Here is a 14,969-nt window from a genome sequence, read left to right as displayed (position 1 = left end):
CTTAGAGTTTTGACGTTACCCTTCGTGATATAATGAGACTAGGTGATGCTTTTTAATCAGGATGAGGAGTCAAATCAAGTATCAAATTTCTCTCAAATCAACCTCCGAAGCCAGCCGTCGCCGCATGCTGCGGTGGAGCCAGGGTGGAAAAAAAGTGTCGAGCCAACACCGAGATGCGTCATTTTTCAGTCAAAAAAATGACGTCCCAGCCTTTGAGCTCACTTCCTGCGTCAACCTTTGCAACGTGCACGTATTTGGCGCGGAAAAATGCGCACGCTACCGGAAAGCGGCACAGCATGCTACCTGCGGCTCGCGACCTTCGCAATGCGAGTGATTTGTCTCACGAAATGCTCACAGTTCGCAAGTGGACTCTGAGTTTTGTCTCGGTAAGTGATTCCCTCACTTTCATTCCTTTAGTTACTAGTTGCGAATTTCATCGAATTTACAGATGCAACTCACAAAAGTGAATTTTCGTTAGAACTCAATTTTTAACGGGAAATTAATGTCCACGTGACAAACTTGGATCGCATTTGGCAAAAAGGAACCAGCACGATTACAGTGTTTTCAAAATCGTGCGACTTCTCCTTTTCTTTTAAAAATAATCAATAAGTACAGTATTACAATTTTTACACAATTATTTGCCTTCAAAATAGACAATTGATTAATGGGAAACAAAAAAAATTGCTGTTCTCGTTTAAAATCAACAATTTTTGGTGGCAAGCTAAACTTATTTGCTATTGTGGGAGATTTTTCATTTTAGATAATTATGAAGAAGCAACATTTTTACAACACTGTTCTCGCGCTGGTCCCTTTTTGCTAAATGGGATCCACTTATAGGACGCTGCATTCAAGTTTAGACGTGCGGAAATGCGAAGACGTACTAATTACATGCCCCACTGATTTACTCATTAGATTAGGGTTGGCGATGGAGCAACTGGCCTAAAATAATTAGGAGAGAACCGATTCACATCTTGAGGGGGAGGGGGGAGGAGGGAGGATATTAAAAACAAACAAACCGAGTGCACTATTGAGCTCGACTGTTGCGTTCCTCGCCAGTCAATTCAAATTCAAAGTATTGAGGAAAATATTTAATTCGTACAAACTGGTGCAAAACAAATGCTTCACGTTGACAATAAGTTCAAGTACTACAATCTAGGAATAAAACCTCCAAATTTTTCTTTTCACTTTCAACTTTATGCGATATAGCCTTTTTCCAAAAAAATTGATCAAATTATCACGGCTCTATTACATTTGGTCATCAAGAAAAATACATAACCAACGATCGAAGCTAACACAGTTGAATCACATGAAACAATCTTTAGCTCGTTTTATTGAAATAGTAGATAAGACAAGACTACCCACTGCACGCACACAAGTAACAACACATGTAAGACAAGTAACAAGCAACACAAGTACCTTTGGAGGATTTGGGAAGGATCTAGTCTGTCAGAGAACATTGATGGTATGAGGATGGTATTTACGACGATACCATCATTCGACCACAGAAAAGCTCATGGTGCCTACACCAAAAAGTGTAGGAGCACTACCAATGCGTTGGAATCGCTTCATGTTTGGTGAGAAGGTACTTTTGATATCTGTGATAACAATGAACAGAAACTCAAGCCAACTTCATTTTTGGCAAAAAAACAAGTATTTTATCCAAATTGGAACTGTGCCGGTTCGAAGTTAGCGGTCCAAGAACAAGGTTTTGAGAAAAAGAAGACCTTTCTATCATACCATTTTTGTGGAGCACAAAATTGACGGATTACATACATACATATAAGTCGCTTTACAGCACTCCCTCGCGCTCTACGACTCCTAACCTCCACTGCTCTCTTTCAAACCACAAATCTTGGGGGATTGAGCACCTTAACATTTCTGCTTCAATCCCTTCCCTCCAACCTTTCATTGGGCGCCCTCTGCGTCTTCTCCCAGGAGGAACCCAGTCAAGGACCTTCTTCGGCAACCTGTCTCCTGCCATTCTCTGGACATGCCATTCCAGATGAGTTGTTTTGTCATAGTGTCATGCACGATGGTCTGCTTGGCATCCATGATATCCCGTACCGTCTCATTCCTGACGCGATCCTTTCTGGAAATACCAGCGGATCTACGCCAGAAGTCCATCTCTGTTGCCTCTAAAACCTCCCGGGTCCGCTGTTTCATCGGCCATACTTCACACCCGTAGGTTACTATGCTCTTGAAAATCGCGTTGTAAATCCTCCTTTTCTTCTCTTTGGAGATCCTTTGGTCCCAAAGGACTCCATTTAACATAGCGATTGCCCTCCTACCCAGCATATTCCTCTTCTTGATGGCCTGGTCCAATCTTCCATCCTGGGTTAAAAACACTCCTAAATATTTGTAAATATCGCAGCTTCCAATTTGCCGCCCATCATCTAATTCTATACTTTGCTGATTCCCGCCAACGGTCAACTTCTCGGTTCAATTGACGGATTACAATGCAAATTTTACCCCTTAATGGCATAATCACGAAATAAATATCTTACATTATTGCTTTTCATCAATTTAGGGTGCGTTTTTAAAAATTCAATTTTTCAATACCGCGCTCTTCTTCTGAAATCTCAAAATCCGGTTTTTTTGGCCCGAGTCGATAAAATCTCTACAGAGGAAATATGTTACATTATATCTTACATTACGTTAACTATCAGACTCTTAGGATGGAAGAACATAAAATACAGATGGATTGATACGGAATCAACCTGACTAAATCAGACGTTACCTGATTCCCTTCAATGTTTTATTTTCTCAACAGGAAAGTATGATCAGCATTCTGACTCAAAGTTTTGTGGGTATATTCTTCATCAGTCGGGTGGGACGAACAAATCTGCGGGGAATTATGTCATTTGATTCACTGCCAAAAAAATTAAACTCGAGAGAAAATTAGGCAATGTCAAAATGTACGTATTTATGTTAAAAGGAGCTATGTGCAGAGGGTTTGCGTGTAACATAGTTCATTTTAGTATAAATACGTTCAAATGCAGGAAGGGTTTAATGATTCCGGCTAAATCTGTCCATTATATACTTAGAATTTTCGGGAGAAAGTACGCAAGAGTAGAAATCCGCGAATGTTTTTCCTGTGTCGATCGTAACTCTCCAGAAGCTAGCTGACGGTGAAACTACAACAATTGGATCTATTATGCGGTGTCTCAAAATCTCCGCTTCCATTTTAATTTTTAGAAGAAGCACCAACCAACGCAGGTTTTAGAAATTTTCATAGAATATTCTTCACTTACAGTCCAGTCAATTTGGCATATTTCTGGGAAAATCAATATATAGAGGGTTTCCTTGCGGGAGCATGTTGTAGTTCTCTGCGGTTGGGGAAGTCGAATTTTGCTTGAAATCGCGTTTTTCCTTTAAAATCTACAGTTAGCTCAAAACATGCGAGTCTGAAGAACAACGATTGTTCTAGCTGAAATGGAAGAACATAAATTTCCAATAAAACGGTGCCTTTTATTTTACTAAGGGTCCCTGAGCGGTGCAACTAAATGGCGGCTGTAATGTGCAATGAGTCTCGGCCTCGGCTTGGCCGTGTCGTGAATTTTTGTGGTTCAAAATGGGATGGCATCACTTATTCTGATAGCTTTACCAGAAAAATGAGCACTTTAATCTATTTACGTATGTACCTTTTTCATTTCTTCGATGCCTCCTTCCCCATATAGTGCGTGTTGTAGGTAATAATGACCAGCAGCCAAGGTTGTAGATAATGTTATTTTTTTCTTTTTTGTATTTAACACTAATTGGACTGCGTTGAGCAGACAGGAACCAAGCCACACCAACTTACGAAAACTGTCCACTCTGACCTCCAAAAAACTAAAAATTCAATTACATTTTGTATTTAAATCAAATGCATTGTTTATTCAACTACAAGAATTTTTGATTAAATTAGTACAAAAATTGTAACAATTTATAAGACCAGAAAAAAATTTATGAGGCTGTGAACATTGCAACCTGACAATCATGACAGTGACAGTCGTGACACATTAATTAGTAAAAGCTGAAAATGAAGCTTAATACATCGATTTACACAACTTTAACCGTCAGAATTTCTTAAAAACACCTAAATGCCAATGATTTCGGTGAAATGTGAGCTTTTTTATCACACATTTTCCAACTTAAACATTCATGACTATTTGACGCGTTTCGTAGAATTGCCCTTATTGGCGCTCACAAGATTGGAGGCAAACTTCACGCATTGCGCACTCACTATAGTGCGCGCTTTAATCTTTGAAAATTGGTAATATCTCGGAGCCGGACCTAACGCGGTCTGCACCAAATCCGACCAGTGTGCACCCCGAGCCTACAATCCTATGATAGAGATTTTGTAGAGATTTTGGACCTCTGAACAGTATCTTATTCTATTGAGTAATAGAGATGTTGCATGTGTGAGGAATTTGCGATTTGACTGTTGATTCTTATGTAAAAGTTCGCGAGAAACACGATGGTGCCACTGGCTTCCTCTGAAATCAACTGTCAAGCTCAAAAAAAAGTCTCAAGTTGAGGCCAAAATGGAGGAGATATCCCACGCTATCCTAATAAGAGTCCACCTCTACATCAAGACAAACACTCCATGCAAAGATAGGAAGCAAATACATTGACAGGGCTGCCACTTTATTTGGGGACTCTAAAACTGAAAACACGGCGTCACTACTAATGTATTTGCTCCCTATCTTTGCATGGAGAGTTGGTCTTGATGTAGAGGTGGACTCTTAGGATAGCGTGGGATATCTCCTCCATTTTGGCCTCAACTTGAGAAATTTTTTTGAGCTTGACAGTTGATTTCAGAGGAAGCCAGTGGCACCGTCGTGTTTCTAGCGAACTTGTACATAAGAATCAATAGTCAAATCGCGAATTCCTCACACATGCAACATCTCCATTGTTATCGAAGCAGGTCGATCTTTTTCTGATCTATCATTGTTAAACGAGAACACCTCTCTACAGCGAGGAAATTAGTCGGGTCTTTTGAGTTCTGGTAATAGAGAGAGATCACTGTATTATTATTTTCTTCTCCTTTATAATCTCGCCCATCAGCAATACACAAGGATCAATCCAATAATGCAAATTTGAATGTGTTAATTATGCGTTCAGTTGTGTGTGTGAAAATTAGCTCAAGTAACACCGCAATAAGGGGGAGGGAGGGTTAAGATAAGCTAGATAATTTATCTTGCAAAATATAAAACTGCATTTTTCTTGAACCGAAAACATTTCAGATTTGCTATCATACTTGAAAAATGTATAAAACTCGTGGCAACGTCATGCGTCATAAGTATACTTTTTAACCTGATTTCCTGTTGATCTATTGCAGAGTCCAATTAGTTTGAAGCATATTCTGAGAAAATCATATTATTTTCCAAATCTCCTCACCTTAATCAAAGAATCAACATAAATCATGAAGGGGGAGGGGGGCGATGCAGCACGGCCGAGCCGAGACTCACTGTATACAGCAGTCGTCATAGGGTCGGACCGCATAACTATTCAGGGGTGGACTTCTTAATAAAATAAAAGGCCTTGTTCTGTTGGATATTTTATGTTCTTCCTTTTCAGTACGAACAATTTTCCCCTCAGACTCGCCTATTTTAAGCTAATTGCAGATTTCGTGGGAAAAGCGCGACTCCAAGCAAAATTCGACTTCTCCAACCGCAAGAGAACTACCGCAATATCTCAAAAACCAGAAGTCACAAAGTACTCGTAATTAACGTCTATTTTCAACAGGTGATTTTGTGCTTTTTACAAATATTTCCAACATTTTCCCGTAGGTTTTATCGTCATTGAGATACAGTGGAAATCGGATATTACAACATGGCTTATAACGGCATGCGATCTGGTCTTACCCGTGATTGACTTCCCACTGAATCAGTGCATTAGCGCATCGGTTATTACAATCGGATGTATAACGACCAAATCAGGCCGGTCCGTAGAGGGTCTTTGTATCCGATTTCCACTGGATGAGCGAAAAACCGGTCGCCGGCGACGTATATTGTCCCCTCAGCCCGCATTTTTTCAAGACGGTGGCCTTAGCGAACAGCCGATTCCGGTAAACTTCTGATACGTTGTTCTGGCGACCGATTTCAAAATGTTTCCGCAAACAAACCCTCTATGTATTGATTTTCCCAGATTTTTAAAGCTAATTTGACTGCGCTATTAGAGAAGAAAATTCAGGGAGATTTTTTTTACGCGGAATACTTCTTCAGTATAGTATAGAGAAGAAATAACGAAGGATACTCTTGAGCGTCGCAAAGCGAGATAGGCGGTTTTTTAGTTTCGCCGTTGTATTGCAAACTCGTTCTAAGCAACGTTCCGATGTCGTATTCCTGGCCCGTTTATGTTAACCATGTTTTTCTGCGCAGGTGCATTGGTTGTTCGTTAGCCTCGCCGGAGGCGACGCACGTGATGTAGCTGGTCTCAGCGCCGGGAAAACGATTGACTACCTCCGGGAGGCAAATCCGAGTTTGGGCCCCGGAAAAGACGCTGCCAACAATGGAGAGAAAGTGGAAAGAGCTGGAGCTAAGCGCGGAACCCTTGTCGAAGGAGGCGGAGAGCCCTTGCCGGACGTGGTGCTGGAGTCGGAGCAACAACTGAGCACCCGCTCCCCTAAGGGTGGGTTGGCAGCAGGTTGGTTCCTCAACCCGACCAACCTTGATCTCGATGCACTCAATGGACGCCTTCTCGGAAACCCGGGAATCCAACAAAAATTCTCAATCCAGCCGACTGATGAATTAAAGGCACTGACGGAAGAGTACCCCGACGTAGCGCGAAAAATCGAAAGACAGCGGATGAGTGGACAAACCAGCGGCCAGGAGACTTTCACTGACAAAAACGGCGATACCCGAGTTATCTCATGGAACTCATCAACCCGAGAGATTCCCGGACAACAAAGAATCTTCCGAACCGAGTACACTCAGCCGCAATCGTACCGGGTGGAAACGCCACCGATTCGGACAGAGCAATCGTTTCGGAGAGAAGGGACACCCATGCGGACAGAGCAATCGTTTCGGAGAGAGGGGACACCCATGCGGACAGAGGAATCGTTTCGGACAGAGGACCCACCCATGCGGACGGAGGAATCTTTCCGATCTGGCACACCGGATTTGAGCGAGCTCCTTAAAAAAGGAGGGGGGTCCGACTCCGAGTCCGGTAGCGACTCTGAAGAGGACGACGATGACTACAAAGATGACAAGCCCTCGGGGTCCTCGTCCAGTGGACATTCTTCCTCAAGCTCAGGCTCGACGACCAGGAAAACCAATAGTAAAGTGTCCAAGAAGAAAAATAGACCAGGGAGGGGCCAGATAGTTGCTGTTGTGCACAAGAAATGGGTTAAGACGGAGTCAGGATACCATGGAGCGTCACAGTCGCAGCAAAAGAGGATGAAACATCATAAGAGAGGGGCCAAAAGCAGCTCTTACTCCAAGAGCAGTGGCAGCAAGAGTGCATCTCACAGTAGATACCACAGTCCGTCGCGCGCTAGAGCTCGAAGTTATTCGCAAAAGAGAAGCATGTCTAAAAGTCCATCCATGTCTAAGAGTTCATCCAGGAGTCCTTCGCCCAAAAGAGGATCACGCAGTAAAAGTTAAAAATCATGCCTGAAAAGGCTCAGCTGTCATTTCGATAACTTCGGTTATTTGATCACTCGGATAATTATAAGTGGGAATTTGTTATTTTATAGCCTACAAGATATGTAAGAAATCCAAACTGTTTTTTCCAGAAATATGTTTGCAGAAGCTGGAGGAGCTTCTTAGGTTTGTCATAAAAAGTTGCTGAATCCATTTGTAAAAAATTTAGAATAATTTAATACCTCCAGTTTTCGAGCAATCTGACACAATATACTTTCTTATTTCTTAGAGCCTAGATCTCATTTTTTGTGAGCATTGTTACAGTGGCGAAACGTGAACGATCCATTATCGGTATTTCTCCGTTTGAAGCTATGGCAAAGAATCGATTATTAAGGTGTCCGTTGCGAACACCCTGTCAGTCGATCCTTTCCCATAGGTTTAAATAGCCGATCCATCGATATATCCAAAAGCACGCCACGCCACTGCTTTTTTATCATTCACGTTTATCGATCTGACGTTTCACCATGCTGTGGTGAGAAATCGGTATGACGTTCTAATTTATCTCTCTGCAGAACTTCTTCAAATAGTAGATCCAGCCGTTTCACACATCATGCGCTGTGATGGAGACGAAAATAATTTGCGCCCGTGATTTTGCGTATACCGGGTGTCCGTAAAGTAACTGAAAAGTGGGTATAATTTTTAAACAAAAAAAGATAGAAGGTCGCGGTTTGTGGCATTCTTCATCATCCAGAGGGGGAAATTTTTCGATGGGGGGTTTTTCTTGGTGGACCCCCCTGGGGGGCCCCAAGGGGGGGGGGGCAACTTTCAAAATTCAAATAGCAACCCCCATTTTTTTAGACATAGTTAAAAAGAACTTAAAAAGACAAGAAAAATGACGCAAATAAAATTAAAATCGGTTCACTCGTTCAAAAGTTACAGTCGGTCAAAATTTTAAATTGACCCTTTTTCAAAAAATCACCGTTGAGCTCCCAATTACCGAAAAAACAAAAACAAACCTGGAATGAAAAGTTTGAAAAGTGCCCTTTAAGGCAAGGAAAACTAACTGACGTTGTCACAAGTTTGGATGGCATTGTTTCAAAATAAAATTTCGGAAAATTCAACATGGCGGCAAATTTGAGGAAACGCGAATAATGAAAATTCCAGAAACTGTTATCTTTCAAATACCCTCTAGTTTAAGGAAATCAATGGTATCAACTTTTTTTCCTTTATTTGGCCAAGTAAGAGCAATAATTTGCTGACTTGAAAGTTGGCAAGCGGGACCCCTTCAATCGTTGGAGTATGCGACATCACATGCACAGGATTAAGTGTGCTGTCAAAAAATGAAGCCGATGTGAAAAAGCGCTCCGCCTTTGGGATGCTTTAGAAATGTTCTAGGTCCTCATCCTCAAAAAATAAGAAAAGAGAAATTAAGCAATTTTTACCCACAAAATTGGTGAGCCAAAAAAAACATGGTATATCCTGATGGGGTAGGGGCGGTTGACATTTTTGACATTTCTCTATCTGAAAATTGAAAACGCAAGAATAATTGTGATTCTCTAATTCCTGGCACTCCGAGTTGGCAAGAAGGATATCTGCTACGCTTTCAATTCCGAAAACGCCGTTCTACTCTTGATTATTATCTGAGTTGAGATTATCTTATTGACAGCCTCAACCTCACGATTTGAGGAACCGATATTTTAGGTAATATCTGATGCAATATCTGATCGGTAACACTGTTTACGAATCTGAAATCAGTATGCTAAGTTCTCTTGATCATACTGCGTTCTGATTTAGTTGGCAATTACTATTGTAAATTTACTATTGTTTGCAGCAAAATGAAGATCACTTTGAACATTTGACGGAATAACAAGGCATCAGGTATAAGAACTTCCACTTTAAAAAATAATAAAAATAAAAAAATTGCTCAATTTTTCTCTTCTTCTTTTTTGAGAATGAGGACCTTGAACTTTACTAAAGCATCCCAAAGGAGGAGCGCTTTTTCACATCGGCTTCATTTTTTGACAGCACACTTAATCCTGTGCATGTGATGTCGCATACTCCAACGATTGAAGGGGTCCCGCTTGCCAACTTTCAAGTCAGCAAATTATTGCTCTTACTTGGCCAAATAAAGGAAAATAAGCAGGAAGCTCCAACGCATTCGCGTCGGAAAGCGGCTCTGGCGACGGTAGGTAGTTGTTACGCGTTTACGGTTTCCTTGGTAACCTTTGTTTGCTATCAGCTGATGTCGAGTAGTATGACTAGGAAGCTCCAACCACGGCATTCTTCGAAAAAAGCGCGAAAACTTATAGATTTGAATTTTCAAATTTTAAACGTAAAGTACATTTTTTCCAGTGCGAGATTAAAGCACAGACCCGTTTTGAATTATTGACAGTGTCACCATGATTCCAAAAATACACTACACAACATAGCATTCGCTCACAGGAAAAATATATCAATTAAAATAAAATCAGTCCCCCCTAAACAGCAGAAAATGGCGCCGATTCCCATCAACCAACACGCGGTCTCTCCAATGTAACATGGTCCGTTGATACTCCCCAGCTGGGACCGTCCGGAATAGCAGCTCTAGTGCAAGCACCAGAGCCGCTAAAAAGTTGATACCATTGATTTCCTTAAACTAGAGGGTATTTGAAAGATAACAGTTTCTGGAATTTTCATTATTCGCGTTTCCTCAAATTTGCCGCCATGTTGAATTTTCCGAAATTTTATTTTGAAACAATGCCATCCAAACTTGTGACAACGTCAGTTGGTTTTCCTTGCCTTAAAGGGCACTTTTCAAACTTTTCATTCCAGGTTTGTTTTTGTTTTTTCGGTAATTGGGAGCTCAACGGTGATTTTTTGAAAAGTGGTCAATTTAAAATTTTGACCGGCTGTAACTTTTGAACGAGTGAACCGATTTTAATTTTATTTGCGTCATTTTTCTTGTCTTTTTAAGTTCTTTTTAACTATGTCTAAAAAAATGGGGGTTGCTATTTGAATTTTGAAAGTTGCCCCCCCCTTGGGGCCCCCCAGGGGGGTCCACCAAGAAAAACCCCCCATCGAAAAATTTCCCCCTCTGGATGATGAAGAATGCCACAAACCGCGACCTTCTATCTTTTTTTGTTTAAAAATTATACCCACTTTTCAGTTACTTTATGGACACCCGGTATAATATCCGTACATGAGCGGTGACTATTCAATCTCTGAAGTCTGAGTCATCGCAACTGCCAGAATTGTTGTCAATTTCCTTGTTCAGAGATTTTCGCTTTATCCTTCCACACTTGAAAAATCCGAAAATTGGCAGCTTTACATAAGCGGTGACGTAATGAGCAGGAAACTCATCAGTGTCGAGGCTTTGACACATTTTCACCGAAGAACCTTGAAGATTTACAAGAGCTAAAATATTTTATTGAAGCGCATTTGCTTTTAGGTTCATCAGAAGTGAAAACAATATGCATGTGATGTACATAAAACGCTACTTCCCTATACGTTATAGCCTCTGAAATACTAGAAAGAGCTCCGCAAGCTACTGGGTTGGACATGAAATTTTGACTAAAATTGCACATTTTTATGTTTATTTCGTCCATCCATTATAAAGGAGGTAACTTGAAGGGTATTATACGAGAAAACCAAGGAAACCACTTTTATCACCACAAATTAAATTTTGTATTGATGGAGATATACGCGTTTATAAAGTTTCCACATCTGACTGAACCACTGTGTGGCGTTCTAGTGCCGTCGTTGCGCCGTCGTTGCGCCGTCGGGGATTTTGCGGAATATGAATCTCATCAAAAACATTTCCATGAACAGGGCCGGATTTACCTACTTGCCGCCCATGGGCCGCCTGTATTTTGCCGCCCCCTTCTCATTAGTTTTGAAACATCAATGAAAACCATCAAGTGAACGTGCCAGCGGGGGAGGGGTGCATAAGACGCGTTTACTCGTGTTGGACACATTTTTTGCGAAAGCCCTGTCAACACTACTAGCAAAAGTTCACGGAACTTTGTGCGAAAGTTAAGTTCGTAAACCTATCTCTGTGTGGACAAGGCCTTCCATTCATAAGAAATGAACGAAAAAATTATGAAAGAACAAACATAGATATGGATTAATGATTTTAACTTCCACCGCCGCGAAGCGCAGCCCGCACCGTGTTTGGCGCAATGCGTGAAGTGTTTGGCGCAATGCGTGAAGTATTCACGCAGTCTTGTAGGCGCCATGCGTTTCACGCTGACCGCACTGTGTTTGGCGCAATGCGTGAGGTATTCATGTATTCTCGTAAGCGATATCAGTTTCGCGCTGTCCGCAATGACCGCACCGTGTTCAATGCAATGCGTGAAGTATTCGTGCAGTCTTGTAGGCGCTAATATGTGTTACATGCCGATCGCCTTGCCGAGGGCTCCTCCTGTTCATGTCAAGTCCTCGTCATCATTGCTCTCTGTGCCGCGTCGTTCCAGGCCAAATTGCGTGTTTGGTTTCTCTCTTAACTCGACTACTTAGAGGTGCTGTCTCTTGTATCACTGAAAGACGACAAAATTAAAAATTACTATACTCTCAGGAAATGAGAGATTTTGTCGCCTTTTCTCGTTTGTAATTTTTTTTTCTAAATCCGATATTTTTTTATACCTACATTTAAAAAAATTGCAAAATTTGCCGCCCTCTAGATTTGCCGCCATGGGCCGCGGCCCATGTGGCCACCCCCTTAATCCAGCCCTGCCTACGACTAGTATTTGTTTAAAGCTTATGTCAGATGAAGTTATTTTTAAAGATGCTGGCCTGACAGAATATTTTTGTATCTTATCATCAAGAATAATTACCTTCCTATCGTTAGAGACTACACTGAAAAAAAAAAACTGCTAAAATCAACACATGAAATAGTGGAAAAAGGTGACAACTCATCAAAATAGATTAAGAACACCGGGTTGATTAAACTAATTTGGTGATTTGTCACCGTATTTTAGCAATTTTTTTTTTTCAGCGTAAGTAAGTTAGACCATTTTAAGACTCTTTCGGAAAATTGGGGTTTTCGAGATCTGTGGTTTGGGTCTGACATCATCGATATTTTATCAGTTCTAGACTACCAAAGTGAATGATGTGAATGAAGTGATGATAACCAAGTGATAAGTGTCAAAAGTTGACAATGACCCCTTTCCCTCCTATTCTCAAAAACCAAAACAAAGCACCGCCATTTTCGGGCCCTACGCCCCTCTATGGAGCCCAGTGACCATACTCTCCCCATAAAGATACTATGCCTCTTAGAGACATCCAGTTCGAATGCTGGACTAGTTCGATTCTATCAGGAAACCCTGAAACCGAGACTTATCTGTTTGTGCAGTATGATGAAATACATGAAATATGCTTACTGCTACACTTTACTCCACATGTGGTCGTGGGTGGAGAGACTGGCCCGTGTGTGCCTGTCTGTGGATCACCCCTTGTAACCCCTCCGTAACCGATCGTTCCATCCTGCAAGAATCCACAAGTTTTTCTTTAGAATGACACACGGAGAAAAATCTACGGATTTATAAACCAATTAGTGGTTCATATGGAACACTACTGACCGTCGTAAATGAACAAGGTAATGATTCTCGGTCTGTGAACCATACTGAGGTGTAAGGTATATATACCATCACTAAGGTATGTGTGCTATTATTATATGTTGCCTTTACTACTATTAGTGTGTTCCATATGAATAACTAGTTGGTTTATAAGCCTAAGCTTTTTCTCAGTGCGGGTCTATTAGACTTGGGGTAACTTACCAATTACCAAAAACTACTTTGCTCGTCCCGCTTGTTGAATTGCTTGCATCACGATTGAGCGCACGGAAAAAATAGATTGCTGATTTAACAATTAAAGTTTTAAAAAATATGTCCGACATGTTTCAAATATACATTTTACTATAGTTGATTACCGGCTGGTTAAATTAGCATCTTATTTATCGTGAAATCTACATGGAAACATGTTTGGAACCTTTTTTTTAACTATACAAAATTGTTAAATCAGCAATTTAATTTTTTCCGCGCGTTTTAAAGGTGCTCGCTCTGTCATGATGAGATGCCCTACAGATATTCAGATGCTCACACACATTTGTCGGCGTTTAGTTGCTCAAAAGTCAAAAACAGTATGCTGATAGAAAACTGAAACTATGACCTTCCTATTACTATTCATTGTGTTCTTAATTTTTAGAAATGGCTGAGATAAATTCATCGGAATTGATCGTCCGAGTTGGCGGACAAGTCTTTGATATGACTGTAGTAAAATTCAATTTGCATGTCGCCGGTTGCTTCAAATTCAAAAATCGATCTACCGCTGGGAAGTTAAAAACAACACCTGTTCAACGTTATAATTTAGCGGTATAATAATAGTTAAAAAAATTAAAACAGGACCCTCCCTTGTACTAAATTACTGAGAAAGAACTAAAGTACCAGCCTTGCGCTGTGAATTTTAAACCCAAGAAAATGTAAATGATAAAAATTTTAAGTGATGAAATATTTTTTAAAGAAAAAATGAACAAATGAACCAATTAAATTATTGAAATCGAAACTTACTCCATCTCTCCTTCCCCTGTTATGTGTCTCAGAATTGGGAATGAAATTGGCTGCAACAATATTAGCGATCTGAAACAAAACATCGGGTGACCGCGATGCCACCATATCGATGGTAAAAGTGCAGAAATGCGTATCTCGATTTTCGACAGTTTTGAGTTATGCCGCAATCACACGCTGAATGGGAGCTGAATGTGGCTTGAATGTGGAAGTCATCGGCCTGATGCCTGAATTTTGCTCGTGACGCGCAAAATTCAGCAACGATTCTCAGCAACCATCGGACTAATGTTGGATTTTTCTTGACTACTCGAGTAGATTTGATACACATCTGGATGAATTTAACTCGAATTTGCTTAATTTCAGCCGTTGGGCGATGACTGTTGACTTCCACATTCAGCTGCTAACTTCAGCGTGTGATTGCGGCAGTAGCTCCATAAACGTGTGGTTGAAGATGTCGTCTATCTGCCAGAAAGAGATCTTAATCGAAAAAAATCGGGAAGCCACCGAAAACCGTAGGACTTTTTTCGCGTATCTCGGGCTTAAGCGTAACTCGTTCTGGTCCCTTCATTTGATCCGGCGCGCCTTACGCACAAACGCGCGCTCCTCAGCGTTTCCCATGCACCAGCAGCATACGTCAGCTGATCAGCTGTTCTGTGTTTTTATTCACTTTCAAGAATTCGCCGCTTTTGAAAAGTTGCTAAATGCCAATCGTTCGAGGACCCTTCAGTATCATTTCTTCGTATGTATCATTAATCGGGGCGAGCGGCGTTCATATTCATTATTCACTCGTTGGACCAATGCAATCATGAACTGACGTTTCATCACAACGGTCAGTTGTATTAGAGTCAATAGAGACATACAATGC

At 41.0% G+C, this 14,969-nt stretch overlaps 1 protein-coding gene across 1 annotated transcript; it reads left to right on the top strand.

Moving 5' to 3' along the window:
- Positions 1–228: 228 nt before the first annotated feature.
- Positions 229–7,853, top strand: LOC109035763 (uncharacterized). The gene is made up of 2 exons (XM_072304769.1): positions 229–386; positions 6,363–7,853. The coding sequence occupies exons 1-2, from the start codon at positions 297–299 to the stop codon at positions 7,584–7,586; spliced, it is 1,314 nt and encodes a 437-aa protein (XP_072160870.1). The 5' UTR covers positions 229–296; the 3' UTR covers positions 7,587–7,853.
- Positions 7,854–14,969: the final 7,116 nt, after the last annotated feature.

This window comes from Bemisia tabaci, chromosome 1, assembly GCF_918797505.1.
Source record: "Bemisia tabaci chromosome 1, PGI_BMITA_v3".
NCBI lineage: Eukaryota > Metazoa > Arthropoda > Insecta > Hemiptera > Aleyrodidae > Bemisia > Bemisia tabaci.
Note: the sequence above shows the minus strand (reverse complement) of the source record. Positions and strands in the feature narration are given on the sequence as shown.